The sequence below is a fragment of the Scomber japonicus genome, chromosome 5 (assembly GCF_027409825.1).
Source record: "Scomber japonicus isolate fScoJap1 chromosome 5, fScoJap1.pri, whole genome shotgun sequence".
Lineage (NCBI taxonomy): Eukaryota > Metazoa > Chordata > Actinopteri > Scombriformes > Scombridae > Scomber > Scomber japonicus.
In genome coordinates, this window is record NC_070582.1 from 23498944 (window position 1) to 23517381 (window position 18438).

At 39.4% G+C, this 18438-nt stretch overlaps 1 protein-coding gene across 1 annotated transcript in view; it reads right to left on the reverse strand.

The window, feature by feature from the left end:
* The window catches only part of b4galnt4a (beta-1,4-N-acetyl-galactosaminyl transferase 4a), a 133042-nt gene extending 114604 nt beyond the window's left edge, over positions 1-18438 (reverse strand). Inside the window, exon 1 of the mRNA XM_053319176.1 lies at positions 18297-18438. Coding sequence (XP_053175151.1) covers positions 18297-18438 — 142 coding nt within the window. The remainder of the gene's footprint in view (positions 1-18296) is intronic.

Below are 18438 nucleotides of genomic sequence, written 5' to 3' on the forward strand. Positions count from 1 at the left end.
TTTGGACTATGGGTGGGATATTTACATCTCAGTGGAGAGAGGTTGTGTTCTGCAGTAACCTGAATAAAGCGCAGAATTTGCAGAGGCCTCGGCCCTGTCTGAGCTGAACAGGATGAGGTTATGAGGCCACATTCACAGAGATGCTCAGTCGAGTACAACAATCACACAGCATTAGCGGGATGGTGGACAGGGAGCTAAGCGATGAGAGATTCCGTTTTTAGCTTGACTTTTCAACTAATGTCCGCTTCATTCGCACGTCTTCTGAGAGGAGGGGGCAGAGCTGTCTTTTTGTGTTTACGCAGAGTGTGTATGAGTGTTTCTGTCCATAGTGATGCGGTGTCAAACTCAGCTGACTCACATGTAACTGAGTGAGTCAACCTGCTGACAGGAAAATGTAGCGGTGGAAAGCTGATATAGGCTTCAGGTAGTTTCCCTGCCATTTATATAATAGCTCTCACACGTATACTCAAAGCACCTACTCACATGCACACAGAGCTCAACTGTATGGTACTTGATCTGATTTCAGTGCACCTCTTTTATTGCGTGTTCAGCAAGAATATCTGCACTGATTTTCACCCACACTTAAAAATGAATCTAGTGGCAAATGAAGTATGAGATGATTTTCTCTTTCCTGTTTGTCATGTCTTTTTCACAGCTTTTGCACATATTTTCCACGCAGCTGGAGCTCACAGAGGGCAAATCTGAATGCTTCCAGAGTCAGGTTCCCTACAGCTAAAATGGGAGAATTTCAGTCCACAAGCGTGTGTGTGCGTATGCGTGTGTACATGTAAACCCACAGGTGCGGATTCCCACAACCCTGGAAGGAATAGAATCAAGGCAGCGAAATAGGAATCCCTTGTAGCATATGAATGAGCACAGGGTGCTTGAATGAGGAGGGTGGATGGGATGGAGAGGGCACGTGTGTGTGTGTGTGTGTGTGTGTGTGTGTGTGTGTGTGTGTGTGTGTGAGAGTGTGTGTGTGTCACCAGCAGGGATAATAACAAACCCAGGGGGACAGCAGCCTGCAGCAGGACACAGGTGCAACATTGTACAGACACATACATGGCATGCAGGTGAGTACAGTCACTGTAGCATAGACAGTGACAGGTGGGGTGGGGAGGAAGGGGGAGAGTGACAGAGACGAGACAGGAAACCACCTGCAGAAAGGCCACACCACACTCAACAATCCACACTGTACATTTAAGAATGAGAATAAAGAGGTATACCCTCACTGCTGTGGATGGTGTTTCTGTTTAATAAAAGTGGCATGTTCCACATACAGACTGAGTAGTCTTGCAGGCCCCAAACACGTTCTAAGCAAATATGCAAACACAACATTTAAGGATCAATGACGTGACACTACTTTTTTTGTTTCCTTGTGGTTTAGTCAAACAAGGGTTAAAATGTGAAATTAACGCACAAATACCTTGCACACATTCTTTTCTTGTGGACCCTCTATAAATTTTCTGCTTTTAATCCATTTTGAGAGAATATATGGCAAAAATGTCTAAGGGGTGTAACCATAAACACTTGAACCAAATAATTACACTTGCTTAAAAACCCTAAAATGTTCAATAAAACACGACATCAACTAGTTTGGCAATATCTTACTTATTATTACTGTTTCATATTAAATAGAGGTTAATGGAATACAATTGTTCCAAATATTAAATCATGTCAAGTTACATGTCACACATGAAGTGTCTTGTAATGTAACCACCATTTAAAATGCTATTTTGTTAAAATTGTGAAGAAGGCCATATAACGAAAGATATATAAAGTTAATGACTGCTGACTGACAAGGTTAGAAGCTCATATTACTCATAAATTGATGTTTTCTGGACTTGGTCAGTTTAAATGTCAAATGGTATAACCCTAAAAAAAACATTGGAAATTTGTAAGAATTCATTAAAATTGATATTCATTTTCAAATATTGAGCTTACATAAATTTGATTTTAACTGCACTCATTTGAGTCCTTTCTGTTAGAGGACAATTTTGTCCAGTATCAGTAGTTTATTATGCTCATTTTGTTAGATATCAGTAGTTTATGATGCTAATTAAAGATGTATCATAAAAAGCCTAGTTTCAAACATCTACAGTAGCTTTAAAATACCTAAAAATCCAATAATTCATTTAAAAGAGGCATGTTACTCAAACATAACATATATAAAAGAGAGTAGGTTACATTTCTGCTATCTCATTACTAATACAAACAAAACTAAAACAATCAAACTAAATAAATAAATAAGTCCATTTTCTCCAGTAGATATCTTCTAACAAGGAAAAAGTTGTTTGTCACAGAGCATGTTTGAATACTAATGCTGCTGCATGAAACAGCTGGGTGGGAAGAAGTCTTCACCAGGCCTCAAACACCTGACCCATAATAATATAATTACATCATCTCTGAGCCAGAACCTCTGAACTCACGACATTCAAAGCTCATGATGGAGGGCTGGAACCAGTTCCTTCTCTCTTTTTCTCTCTGCTCACACACATCTCTTAAAGATATGTTATCCAAAATTCTTATTGTCAGATTACATTTTTATCAACTGTCTTCACAATATAAGACAAGTTACATTTTATTCATGATTGTTGTAAAATGTTTTTTTCATCACAGAACTGACCGTTGAAGAAATGAGATAATAAAATAAAAGACATTAACATTTTTACATTTTTTGTATTTCCCCTTAATACACTGTAGGTGGATAAAATGTTTAATATTTATCATTCTTTTGTGGTTACAGCATTTGACATTTTAGGAGCATTCAGTCTTTTTAAAATTGCAAATGTCATTTCAAATGACATAAAACCAACATAAATACAAAATGTATATCTTAACAATCCAGACATTTTTAAATTGCTCATCTTGTCAACTTTTATTTGTCACTGACCCTTAATCAGATAACTAAATATGATCAAATATGATTTTTACTCCTTACTGTTAACATGAACTGTCACAAGCAAAACTGGTTCTCCATTAGTTCTAACTTATTTTTGATCAGTCATGATATATGCAATCAATGTAACGGACATGCAGTATAGTCATAATCTCATTAAGACATTTATATCTGTCATTACAGACAGTGTAACTGAATCCACTGTTTTATTAACTAAATGATTGCATCTGTTGGTCTCCACTGTACTAGCTACTGTTCAGAAAGAGAAAGTAAAACGATAGAACTAGCCTCAGGTATTGAAATTGACAAGAAGGGCTCATAACCTTTCTAATCCAGACAGTACATTAATCAGGGCTGAACATAAAAATGATCTAACTAGCTTGTTTCCTCTAAATGGCAGGCCACATCTCTGATTTTGTATTGTATTACTAACAATTGACAATGATGAAATAACTTAAAACGATCAAAAGTACAAAAGGCACATTTGATCCCACTTTTCTTCTGTTCATTGCAATCATAATGCCTCAAACTCCCTTAATGTACCTCTATATCATTTCACCCTTCATACTCTGTCATGTAAGTACAGTTAAGTGCAGCTGATACTGTGACATTCATCCAGGTAAACACAGCTCTGATAAAAATGTCTATTTAAGGTTGCAGTAACTTAACCCAGCTGAATGAGGTCTTCACCTGCACACTGAATGAGCATGTCTCAATCTGATTGGGGTAATAAGCAGAATCCACTTCAGCCAGTAAGGACTCCATTTGCACAGGCAGAACTCAGGCTCAACAGCAGCAAGGACTTTTTGTTGATTGGATGATTTTTTATTCAGAGCACCAGCAAGCGTTAAGGGCATTCAAAGAAAAACAAATTACTCCTCAACTCGCGTCCACATCTTATATGTGTGTGAGTGTGTGCATTTCATCTTACAAATGTGTGGGCTGAAAGCAGATTTGTAAGAAGAGGCAAAATAATCAGCATTCCAACAATTCCAAGCAAAAATGAGAGTGATATAGGGAGGTGAAGACCGATCTGCTCTGTGTTATCACGCTGCACTGACCCTCTCTGCAAAAGGGCCAAACCACACTATCACCTCCTCCATCACCAACTTCAGCTTTTAAATCGCTAGGTAGGAAACACTGTTGTAAACAAAAGTCATCTTTTTCCCTCCTTCATTTACCCTCCTTCATTTACCCTCTGGCACACTGAAACTAACTTCCCAAGGCCCATGAATCAGCAAAGCTGCAACATCTTAGGATAAGGATAATAGGAACCACACTAGGTGGGGAAATCAGTTTTTACAAGCAACTTTCACTTTCTGCAGAGGTGCTGATGCTGTTTGTACCTACAACGTAGAGTCACCATTACTTTTAACAAAGAAACTGTTCTGATGAAGCCATTTGAGCAATCATGACAAACTGCTGTAACAATGAACATTAACTTGGTAAGCAGAATTAACAGTTGATGCAATGGCTAATTAATTTGAAATCATGAAAAATAAGTGAGTTACGTGGGCACACTTTGTCATGCTGGTGATTAAACTTGATTATATCTAAATGAAATAGTTGAGAGGCTTTGAGGAAGCAGTAGTGGAGACATGTTATCACAAATGTTATTTCACAAAAGAGGAGCACTGCAGTTTTCAGTGCAAAACCCATAAAAGACTGAAAAGGACTACCATGACATCACCAGTAACCTACTGTAGATGAATGGACTTATTTTTAACATTTGCATTTAGAAAATGCAGTTCATTACAATGCAAAGCAATTGACATTACGTGAGGACTCCAGGACTCAACACACAGCACTTTTAATGATGGCTATTGTGAAGATAAAAAGCTTGTGCACGATGTGTAAATATAATGCTTTTGTATTCTAAATATTTATTCATTTTTTTCCTGCTTTGCGTCAAAGATCACATTCATCTTGTTAAAGCAGCAAGATGCCATTCATCCTAACCTTTATATTTATCTGCAATATCATTATTTTAATGTCTTCATGCCGTATACTTTAGTTTTTATTGTACTTTAAATTCCCTTTAATGCCTTTTTATGCAGTAGTATTTCTTGTTGACTTTACTGTCCTTTCATTGTGCATGTGATACATCCATCACTTTTTTAAGAGAGTCAGGGAACAGGCTTTTTATTATACAGAGGTAACTACATCATTTTTCATGCACGGCACATTAAAAACTAGCATCATGACAACTCATCCAACAAATCAAAACGTGCATTCATAAATCTGGTATAAATTAAGAATCCAAATCTCCATTCTTTCAATATAAATAACCTAATGTATTAAACCCAGTGACATGTTGCCAGTCCTCCTCCTCCTTTTCTGAGGAAGGTGAACCTCCATGTCAAATATGGCACATGAAAAAAGCATGTATTTGACCCACATCTCTTTTGTAGTGGAAGAAAATCAAGAGAATGAGACACGTGTCATATTGTGGAGGAAAGAGAACCAAGAAGAGCAACTAAGCAGGAGGGAAATGGAAGGTAAGAGCGTGGAGGAGGAGATAGAAGAAAGTGTGGTGACATTAGACGTACAAAGCCCTCTCTGTCAGACGAGCTTTTAAGAATGTCGTCTATGTGCCATCATGCAAACGAAGTCATGTAGCAATGTGCACGCTGATATGAAACTAAAAGTCCAGACAAGCTACCATTCCTACGTTTCTTTGCTCTTCTATTTGGACACAAAAACTATTTGCAGATAATAAGCTTTTAGATTCACTTTGTTGTTACTGATCATGTATAGAACATTTGTCTTTATGCTCGTTCATATCTCCACATTACTCTTTTTTCACTGTCTGCCTCTCACTGTATCTTTTTATTTAAACAGCTGTCACGGTTTGTTGCATTTTATGATGTTTTAGCTTACCATCAGAAATTAACAAATCAGTTGGCTGGCCAGCCCATCAGACCTTATTAAAGTTGATACATTTAATTATTTTGGACTGAATTTTCTTTTAAGCCTCATATACTATTATAAAATAAAATAAATGCAAGTCTCAGAATACATCAATATATCATTTTACTTTCCAAGCAAGAAAACTGTCCAACAGCTATTATTTCCTATTATTGATTATGGTGATATCATATACCAGAACACCTCTGAAACACATCTACATCCTTTAAATGTAGTCTATTTGTAGATTTGTCCTGAGATGTACTCACGCATCATTGTTTCATGTATGACTCACTGAACAGGCTACCACTTCACTTCTGGTTGCATTTTGTTTTCAAATGGATCTACTTTGACTATCCTTTATACTTAATACAGCTTTTAGTTCCATTCAGATCATCATATCCACTCAGGCACACTTAACAACCTTTGTTTTATTGTGCCTAGAATCTTGAAAGAAGTGTTTTTCAGTTTAAAGCAGTATCAGATTGGAATAATAATAATAACAGATCACTGACTTCTTTCAATGATTTCAAGACTTTCTTTGCTTGTTTACCTTGAATCTACTTCTTGTTGTTTTTTAATGTGTGTACCCTCATTTTAATTTATGAGTTGGACAGGGTTGGTTGTCACACGAATTGGTTGTCACATTCATTAGATCTTGGTCCCTAGAGGGTGCTGAAATTTATGTGAGATGTTATTTCCAAGGTAATTTCTAGAGTAAACTACTTGACATTGTGGTGAGAGGATGTTTAGTGTTTTTCATGTGAAAACGTAAATATCCAACTCTTCATTGTTTCTCTTCTAGGCTTTTACACAATGAGTTTATAATAAAACAATCATTACCATTAAAAAGTATGAAGAGGGAGTGATAGTTGGGTAAGCTTTTTTCTTAACTATGCCAAAACATGTGGTTGGTAGCAAAAAATCCCAGTTGGGGATGTTTGTTACATTCTCTTCAGGGTTGGTTGTCACATGCTGGCATATACATAAATAGTGTGACATATCAAGTCCTTTCAGGAATTTTGTCAGGAAGACAAACAAGGGCCAGACTTCTCCAGATGTAATGCTCACAGCAGTCACAGAGGTGAAAATGCACAATATTGTCATATAAGTAAAAAAAATGCATTTATAGGAATGATTTTTCTTGTTTTTGTTCTATTGGTGCATTAGATGTATTAGTTTGTAGTATGTCAATGAAAATAAAAATATTAAATATTTTTTTCAGATTGTCTACATTTGGGCGCACAGGTCGTCGAGTGGTTAAGAGCGCATGCCACATACGCAGTGGACCCCAGTTCGAATCTCGGCCAGAGGACCTTTGTTGCATATCACACCTCCCCCTCTCTCCCCTGATTTCCTGTCTCTCTGCTGCTAATAAAGTGTCCTTGCCAGAAAAAAATCTACATTTTTTATTTTTTCCCATTAAAATAACACAGGGACAACCGTCCCCATGATGGAGACGATTGTCACAAGACCTATTTGACAGCCCATATCTTTTGAACAGAATCAGAAGGAGAGTAAGACTACTCTATTCCTACCTAACACTTCAGGCTTCAATTACAATTTAAAAGGAAATCTATTCAGTATACGGTTTATGAGGAATTCAAAGGAAAGTAAAAAGGGTGACTACCAACCCTGTTCTCCCTTACTTGATGACATGATGTTATATTTTATTTCTCATTCATTCTATTTGCAGATGACAGGGGTAACAGATGTAGCGGGCGGGGTTTGGGATAGTGTGAGAGCCTTTATGTGTTTGTCCGTGTTGATGTTACTATGTTGACGGTTTTGTGTCGTTGTGCTGTTTAATTTATTATCATTATTATTACTTATGTATTTTAATCTTGTTTAAATGTAACTTTTATGTTTTGTGCCTAAGGACCCCTTGAAAACGAGATGGTGCATTCTCAAGGGGTTTATCATCTAATTACATTTTGACATAGATAAAACTAAGAACTCATCCACAACAAACAGGGGGGTTCCTTTATGGAGACTGTTAGAACAGGAACAGTGGAACACAAACTGGATTGATGAACAAGGAAATATTTGGTACTATTTATGAAGGTAGTATGGTATATTGTTGTTAGGGCAAACAACAACAAAGCTAATAAGGGGAAAGAGATAGACCCCAAGCTAGAGCTGGGAGAGTCGATACACTACCTTGTTGGGTCTCTGGAGCTCACTGTTTTGCCCAGAAGGGAATTATAGCAGTGCCCTCGGCAGAAGCCATCATCACATTAGATAAGGAATACCACCTGATATACTGTACATGAGACAAAGCCCATAGAGGCTAAGAGATAGAGTGCTGAGATTTAAGTGAATTTCTCACAGGTGATTTGATGGAAAAGATACAAGCTGGCCCAAACTCAGCTGTGTAATTGGTATAGATTGGACCTGAAGGTGAGAGAAATGACCCCTCAAAGAAGTTATTTAAGATTTCTGCCACGGTTGGGAAATCTTGGTTGGGCAATTTCAGATACATTTATTGATGTTGCAGGAATGCCCAGCAGCACTAACACATTCTAAAATGTACAAGGATACGAAACCTTTAACTGTCTCAAGTTTAAAACATCTATAGTCACATGGGAGAAACTTTTAGGATTTGGAAGCAATATATGTAATATTCTCTTACAGGGACAAATGTCAATACTTCAAGCATCTTTCGCCCTTTGTAAAAAGCCTTTACCCTTTCACAACAAACTCTGCCTGATATAGGTACTTAAATGCGTGTGAGGTTTTTTCCTGCATTCTTGGCAACCGATGATTTCCACTCATTTAAGTATGAATATCGATTTGCTACAACCTGGAACCTTGAGATGACTAATCCTTAATCATGTTTGCTTTTATTGCTGTAAAAGCTATGTTCAGTTTGCACTGTGATGCAGCTGCAGGTAATGCAGTGCAACCAAATACAGAAATACAAACAGACGTGCTGTCACTGTGACTGTGGCACAGTGACAGCATGTTGCGGGTCACTGAAAGTTGATTTTCATACCATAGAGAAAAAAATCAAACTAGGAATGTAGGACAAGCATTCAACGATGGTATGACTTAGAAAATGATTGAGCTACAATAAACCAAAACATTGCAATAAGCCATAAACCAGTAATTACTCATTTTCAACTGTTTACATATAAGGAAGCTGTGACAGAAAGTTTAGACACAGCTTCCTATACAACCTCCCTTTTGCCTGCAGCTACTCCCCGCAGCAATTATCAAAAATAAAAAATACAATCTCATCAAAACACTGGATTTCCTATCCGCTGTGTTTGTGTGATTGAGAAGGTACGGAGAATACTAAAATAGCCTATTTAATTACAGCGAATTATAGCGCAGTTAAATTAATGAAGAGATGTTCAAATTCAGAGCACACACGGACGAGGGGTCTCTCAAAGCGAGTATGCACAGTTATACAAACATAAACACACATACAGCTCCAAAGTAAACTGGGAACTTCCCTCTTCTCTTGAATATCTTTCCTCATGACTGGCCACAACAGAAAAAAGGGAACAGTGTTTGACAGCCCAGAGAGAGCCGATGCCGCGCTCCTTCACAAAGCAGCTCACATGGTAATCAAGCCGACGAGCAGGCCTTTGAGACTCTAAACAAAAGAATGACAAAGTGCAGACCTTGTCCTCTCTCTTTCTCTTGCTCTCTCCTCCCGCCTCCTGAAAACCTCCTACACTTCATGCAGACAAACACGATAAAGATGGAGACAGTCAGATGTAAAAGAAAACTTGAACATAAGTGCTGCAATGATATAACATAAAAGAAGTCGAGAGGGGAATACGCACCATCCAGCTAAACTAAGCAAAATGCAAAAATGCCACTTGAGTTTCACAATTGGGTTGCTGTCAGCAGGGGAGCCCAGTCAGACCGGCTGTGGAACAGTGGGGAACCTTGCCACTGCTGCTATCACATTCTTACTGTTTTTATTCTTTTAGATGTACAGTCAGATGTAAAGTGGAATATTTAGCTTGATCTAAATGGCACCTAGACATGTTAGTGGAAGGCATTGAACGTCAGAGGGATGAAAGCCTCAAACTCTCCCTCTCGCCACTCAACTTTATCCGGCAAGCTTTTATAAATGGAGATGAATTCCTATCCAACCTCCAGATCTGGTACCACAAATGTGTAAATATTCATAAGTGTGCGATGAATAGTAAGAATGCGCATAATAGTGATTTCAAAAGAAAACAGGGGTAAGAACTACATGGAGAGACGCACACAGGGATGGGTATGTTGCGGTCAATTTAGTCGCTTACATCAAGTATATCCATTTCTATGACTTGCAGCTGATTACAATGCAACCAACATCTCTCTATCCAAAAATTCAGCCTCTTGGTCTGTCTCTTAGGTTTATCTGTCCCTCTCCTCTGATGCTTTCTCTGTCTTTGTAGCAGGCCAGCACAGCCTGGGGGAGAGGTGACCTTTTCCATTAACCACCACTACAGAAAGCTCATTCTGAGCAGCAGGGAGCTCACAGACACACACTCTTTGATGATTGATTGAAATCCTGCAAGGTCTGGATCACTTACAGTAAGGCAACACCAGAGCTGATACAGCCCGGCGCTGCACAAAAAACCCTATGAAAGGAAATCCTTCTGCAGAGGTGGGGTGTAAAGAGCGGAACCAAGCCTGAGCACGGGGAAACTGACAAATCCCATCATGACAAGGATCATGATTGTCTACAGTCGATACTCCCACCTGACATCAGTCTCTCTGGCACTGCTTCTGTTCTCTCTCCCTCGCTGACTGTTCCTCATTTCTTTAAGTGGGAAGAAGATGACGTTTTTGCTTCAACTTATAATGAAGTAAATGCTGATTGCACAGTGTGATGGCTATAGAATTTGTAAGGTGGCCAAACTCTTTCTATTGTCTTATTGTTATAAATGTGGAATATTGCATAGGCAATGACTACTTAGATCTACGTACAATACATTTTAGTTGCATGGAATATACCACCTGAATAAACTTTTGATTCCAGGAGGGCTTTTTCACCATTTTCTACCATCTAAAAATCAGTTAGCTAAGCTGCCAGCCTTACAGTCATAAAATACTGGACCTGTCTACTTTTCATATGAAAATCAAGGGACAAAAAAATGTTATCACCGTTTTCACATTTTCTTTCATTTTGTAAAAACATGCTTCCAACCCAGTTCACTTTTCTCAACACAAACTAAAACATGTCATAGCTCCATTAGAGACAAAATGAATGAACAAACTGAGGCTTTTTCTCCTAATGTTTTCTTCTAACAATATTTCCCCACCACCACCCAGATGCCAACCCCAGCTGTAGTTACTTGTTTGTGCGAAGCAATCATGTTATTCAATCTGTTATTACTATGCAATGCACATCATTACAATAACTTTTGCCTGTTCCCAAATTCGAATATAAAATTGTAACAATTTCAATTTACCTCTTCACTGAACATGCTTATTTCCAAAGTGGTGGTGATCATCTCTTCACAAAGCTGTGCTCGCTCTGAGGAAAACAGAAAGCGATATGGTTGTCTGTATGACAGCATTGCAAACAATAATACCACTTGGAGATGCTTGGTGCGGTGAAGGGAGGTTTGAAAAGTTGTCTATTTCCACTTTGAAATTCACCACCAACACACTGAGCGTTAGGATTCACTCTCTACACCTCTGTGTCTCCCAGCAGTGTCCTGGTAAATTGTCCAAATTGTGTGAGTTTTCCTGAGTGTCTACTGAGGAAATTGATCTTAATGAAATCTTGATAGCATTGTTTAACAGGGTGATTGCTGCATTATTAGACACCCCTGTTGCATAGTATTAGTTGGCTACACCTGAATGGCGTTGCATAGTGAACCTCATTTAAAGTGTACATATCCAACCAAGAAGCAAAGCTCCATGTAGGCTACAGCCAGATTACACTGGGTGTGAAGGCCTGGGTTTATTGTAGGTCATAGCCACATCCTCTCCTGATCCTGCATCGTGCATGTCCCACCTGTTGCGTGAGAAGGGTGTCCTTCTTCAGCCCTATCCCTCCTCCCCAAATGCTCGTACCCCATTCACAGTGAGCGTGCCAGCGGGCAGACAGTGCCATCATTCAGCTGCTTCCTCTTCTGCTCAGCTAAACACTGTGGCTAAAGTGCAGACAGCAGCGAGATCGGGGAAGTGCACACTCACACACACACGCACAACACATTTGGAAAATAACACTATACTTGTACAAACACATACACATTTACTTCTCTTTTACACTAAATCTCTCCGTTTCACTTACTCTCGTACACACAGTCAAATCTCCTGCGGCAAAGCCATGGCAGTGGGCCAGCACTCTCATCTGCATGGGGCAGAGCTGGTACCTTGATGGTGGCTTGTTAGGCAGGCCAACACAAATTTCATTAACCCTGAGGTTAACACACTCTGGACTGTTTTCCAATGCTTTTGCACCTTCCAACCCTAGGTCGTGAAAATGCACTGTGGTGATGTGTCCTGAGTGGGAAATATTTCAAGGCTGTTACACAATTCTGTTCAATAGCACTGTGCATCTGCTAGACAACTGGCAAGAAAACAGAAAATGCTTACAGCCAATATGACAAAAACTGACTTTTACCATTATTCTACGATAACATATTTTTACAAATGCATTTGAATTGAGGATGACCAAGTGCACAATTATGGCAATATGTACAACGGAGTGTCAGTAAATGTCTATTCAAACAAGTAGAGCATTAAGTATTATTTCCTACTTTTATGCTGGAGACTTGGTCTATTAACTTCTTAAACTTTATGCCATTGTTGTCACTTCTGACCTGCTAACTGACCCCTGACTCTGTCACATCCTCATACTACCCCTACACTGACGCTACCGTTCATGTGCATATTTGCATCTTGCAGAAGCACAGCGTTAGTTTCAGAGGACGTGCACAACCAGCTCTCTAAACAGACGCAGGATACACGAGGCAGCCATCATGCACACACAAACATGTAGTTACAAGCATTTATCTCTCCGGCCTTAATCCTTCTGTTGTCTCCACCTCCACCAGGCAGGTCTTACAGCATCAAGGCACAGTGAGAATGCAGTGTGAGTTGTTACAGGGACATCCTTCATCCTCACTGTGGAATTACCCAGAGAGAGATTTACTGGGTTGGTCAGATAAGCTGTGGGGTAGATTCATTGTTGATCCTGTGACAGCCCCCATCCCAGCTCTCCAGACACAACGTAACAATGGACTGACTGCCACATGTGTATGCTTTTATGACACTGCCCTTTAAATGAAATAAGACCTCAAAGATATAGATGCTTCAAATGAAATGACTGTTTCATATGTAATTCTGTTTCTCTTTATTGGATATCGTGATACAAAATCATTCCTCAATGTTAGGAGAGCCAGATGCACAGATTATATTTTATGATCACAGCACTGAAAACATTCAGGTTTCTGCAGCAATAACTTCCATCTGGACATGGAATTATATTCTTGTAAAGAATCAGAAATATTACAGTTAAGCCAGCCAAATACAGAGGCTCTAAAAGAATATAAATTACCACATTAGTACAGCTACAATTTTATAATTCACTCCTTTCAGAATTTCTTCTAATGAAAAGCTTTTTTTTTCCATTTTCATCTGATTAACAAAGCTCTTCCACAGTGATATAAAGGCCCAGCATTTCTAAATGGAAGCAATCTTTATAAGCTGCACTGCCCAGCTGGGTTCACACGTGTCACCAGTTTAATGCCCAAAGCACTTTGCTGATGCAGACTTGCAGACTGCACCCACGCTGGACTCGGTGTTCCTCTAAAAATTGCTTAAATCGACTCCAGCAGAAACGTACCTAAGATATACATCACGACTACTGCGGAAATGTATTTTTACTAAGCATGTACTTTGTTTATGTCTTTTTGTTGTGTTGTTCTTTCTTCCATTTACAAATGTTCCGCTTCATCAAAGGTGCAAGTGGGCACCATGTAGATGCATTATTCACAAATGTGAAAAGGTAACTAACAGTATTCATTGTTACATGAATAAATAATAACATGAAAAGGTGTTGTGTATGTGTTTAAGTGCTTACACACACTACAGTGGTGTCAGTTACCATTCTGCCGGCAGAGTGGTTCTGGCCGAGGTAAAGCTGACCGACCGTGAGAACCACAAGAGCTAAAATTAGGGAAGGTGACATCGGAGGGCATGGTTACCATGACAGCAAGCCAGCCGGAGGGTGCTGCTGCTGCTGCTGAGAAACAGCAACCAGCAAAATCCAACTTGATACTGAACTGAAACTATATCCAAGTGTTTTGACATCAATACAATACAATACAATGACACTGCATCCACAAGTTTTGTTTTATTTTTCATCTCTTGGTGGACATTTGGCACATTCACGCTTCCATCAAAATCTGTAAATGCTTTAGTTGTGATAAAATGTGCACTGAAACATCCCACCAGCCCAACATCACACATTCATCTCCCATATGTTGTCTCCATGGGCAACCAAGCAGCCAATCTGTCAAGGCCCCCTGAGACTTCCCCTCTTCCACTTCCTCCTCATCCCTTCAGAGCAGTGATGATATAAAGTGTATGTGTGTGTATTATGTGGTATTTACAATTTATAGGAAACATATTTGTATGTTTGTGTGGGGGTGGGTGCGTGTATGCATATGTGTGTGCCTCCACATGTGTAATTATAGTTAATCAATAGGGGCCTGTATGCCGCAGCCAGCCTCCTCCTCTTCAGTGGACCTGTTGATGCTAGAAAACAGGGGGGCTGTTGTACAACTGGGTGGCCGCATAAATGTGGCACTCATCTAATATGCACCACAGTGCTGCCTGCCAACATGCTTCCTCATTGAAATTCTGATTAAATAAGGCCAGTCTGGCCTGTGCACAATCTGAAAACTATTTAATTATACCTTTTTGGCTTTCCCCATCATCATAGTTACAACAGCTACCTTGGGCCCCCCCCCCCGTTAAATAGAAATAAATATCCTAAGAAAGACCCACACATTCACAAGTTTCTCTTGTTGCTCCTTGTGTTATAATTACAGTTCTTTGAGGAGTGACATGCAGGCGATGTGAATGATACACACATTCATCCACAAAGACACAGCAGTATCACAGCCAGTATGTATACGCTGAAAACTGTGATATGAGGATTAAGTTCTTGAACTATGGTTTCCTTTTCTCACCTCAACTCTTCAGAGTTTTGGAAAAAATCTCTGCTCTGCACCCAAATAGTCAAGTTTTAAATCCAACACTTCTAGAGATACTATTCACGTGTGCCATCACTAGTGTGAGATTGGATCTTTCTCTCATTTCCCTCTCTACTTTCTATAAAATCACAAGAAGGTGAGAGGACTGCCCCTCACCATTCTATCACCAGTCTATCACACAGCTCCATCCTGTACTGAATAATTTAGCAGCAGAAAATGATGGCCCATTTCAATACAGCTGTGGCTGGCATAGCGTGACTATGCTGAATCAAAATGACCTGCTGACACTTCTATGGGATTGATTTCTTTACCCAGCAACCACAGTGCAATATTACTGAGCACATCTGTGAGTCTAAACATTTGAACAAAGTATGTAATTAAAGTTAATCGTACTGTTTTCATTATTTCATGGGTGGGTGGGGGGGGAAACACAGGCTGGTTTAGTAATGTTCAGTAATAGTTCATTTGCATGCAGCAAAACCCCTTAGGATGTATGACATCTCACTGACCAGGTAATAACACACAAATTCCTATTTGTTCACCAACACACCCAGGTTCATTATAAGCCAATCCACTGAGCTCAAACACTACTGTTGACTGACCTGATTCCCATGTATCTGTATCTTGTGCTCTACATACAAGCACACACATAAAAACTAGTTATAACGTCAGAGGGCAGTAACAGATGGTGAACATAATGCACCAAAAAAGGTAGCAATGAGCCAATAAGAGGAGAATATGACCATCAACTGATGTAAACATAGAAGGCTAAAAGCATTCAGAAGACTGACTCGCTCAGTGTGTTTTGGAATAACAAAACTGTTTGTTTGCCATGAAAACTCTATAGGGTACCATTATGAAGGCCTCCTCTGTACATGTATGCCTCTGCTGTCTCATTATGTTGACCCAGTCAACCAATACATGAGCACACAGAGGTGAGTAGACTGAAGTCTGAAACACACAGAGAATCAACTGCTGTAAACTGTTTCCGACACGCTTCTCAATCATTATTCACAACTAGGTAGATCCAGCCTCAGCGGGACACTTTATGCCAAGATGTTTATATTTTTCATAGGTCTGTTGGTCATATACCAATAAGACATTATCTAGTTGATGAAGAACTAGCTAAGCACTAGCAATAACTATCTGATAACATGTTCTTGTTCAAGGAGAGGATTTGGAGGATAAAAATCTAATTTCCTCCAATATAAGGACAGAACAAACTCTACAAATTGCCTTTTTATATTCAAATAAGAGAAGTCTCAGGCCAGTAATTTTAATTACATTATTTCTACCTGCCCCACCTCAGTACTAAGAATCAATGAAGATTCCTGTATGGAGAGAAAACTGCCAGCCTGATATGAATATTTACACAAATCATAGTGCCCCATTTTCAGTAATGGCTACATCTCACTTAGAAACCCTTGGCGAGAGAGGGGACATGTTATTCATAAGAGGTTAAGTGAGCTGACCTGCTCAGATGCCTGCTAAATGGAAGATAGTCAATTAGACACACAGCACAGCGTAGCAGCTTCTTTCCTCACCAGACGAGTCAAAGAGGCAGACTACTAGTGGAATCCTTCAAAATGAGAAACACAGTAATATTGAAACTATGCTGGCATGTGCTGACAGCAAAATCACAAATGCTGAGTAAATCTGCTGGTGAGCATGACCATTTATTACATCAAATACAGTGTCTGTATTTCATGAGCACAGCAAGTGGACACCTGTGTGTAGTGCAACACAATAGCCCTGTAATAAATTCAGCTTATATGGGGCTTACAATGTACATTTTTGCGGTACTTTTCTTGAAACACTGTAAAAGAGGCCTGACATATATTGTATATCCAGGGTAAAATAATGTATGCATCATAAATATGGAATTCATTGCAGGGATATTGTGTTGGTTTGAATGATATCGGTGGCCTTTTTTTTTTTTTACTTTCTGTACGTGTCTATATGAGTCTGTAAGTTCATACAAAATCCTCATGTTATCATTAACATACTGACTTTGCTCTTTCCTTTCTTGAATGTGCAATTTTAGGCAAGAGTCTTATTTATTCTCAACTGTGTACAGTGTATACCTAAAATCCTGATGCAAACTCACAACTTGCTGTTGCAGCTGCAGACACTAAATGCGACAAGCCAGAGTGACAGTTCAGCCCCCAGTATGATTCAGGACTGTCAACATTAGAAAACTAAATCCAGTCTGTTGCTGGGAAAACCCCACGGCTGAGATCAGAGACAATGAAATGATCCTTGTCAATGCATTGTGTGTGTGTCTGTGTGTGTGTGTCTGTGTGTGTGTGTGTGTGTGTGTGTGTGTGTGTGTGTGTGTGTGTGTGCGCGTGTGTGTGTGTGTGTGTGCATGTGGTGTACACTCGTCAAGGACATCATAATCATTGCATATCACTTTACACAGACAGCTGCAGGAGATACAGTACACCATCATTCCATGTTAAATCTGTGGTAGGTGATGATAAATCACTTTATCCAAACACCTCATATCAAGATTTTTTTTAATGAAGCGTAATTTCTGTGGAACATTCAGCCTTCATGAATGCAATCAAGCCTTAGTAATAAGAAGCATAACAGAAGCAGGTGGAGATCTGCCCAGCCTCCAATATTTTTTTGCGAGTCTGACTGGCATGCCTGTGACCTCTGAAGTCACCGTCATGAAAAGCCCTTTGATTATTTATGTTGAAGGCGGTGGCCTGGCTTTCGGCCTGGCCTGAGACCGCGGTGCTCTTTACTTAGCCTGGAGAAGGAAACTATTGTTAATTTATGAGACAGCTTCCTCTCTGTGTAACTTCTTATGGCATATCTGGTCCTACCCATCACACTACCCAAGGGAGAACAATCAGTATGGCAAAGTCAGCAGGGGACGGGTTTTGTCATCAATCCATTCAACTAACAATTACTCTAATATTTATAAGGGACTATGTGTCTGCAGTACCTCAACAAGTTATGGTATCTAACACCTATGACTTCTTTTCCTTATAAAACTTATAATCTGTTATGCCTGTACTGTGAGTATAGCCTTATCATGCTTTATGACATTAATATCTACTATGAAGTCACTTAAATACTACAATAACATTTCTGTAGGAGCTCACTGTTCTTCAGAGTGACTATGGTGATCTCCAGTTTATGGTATCAGTACAGTATTCATAAAGAAGCGTTAAATGTCCTTTTAAATGTCTATAAAGGCTGGTAGTTCATATCCACAAGACGTCTTTTAGAAAACTCCTATGTGTAATACATAAGATGAATAGACAATGAATAGACTTCTTCTCAGGAAAGCCTACCTTTTCCGTAGTTGAAGTGGAGTTTGATGGTCTTGCCCTGGTTTATGTGTAAGTAGGTGAACCACACGGCGGAGGTGAGCAGTACCAGCAGCAGCAGGAGCTTGAACTGCTTCCGGATCTTCTTCACGGGGAAGCGCAGCAT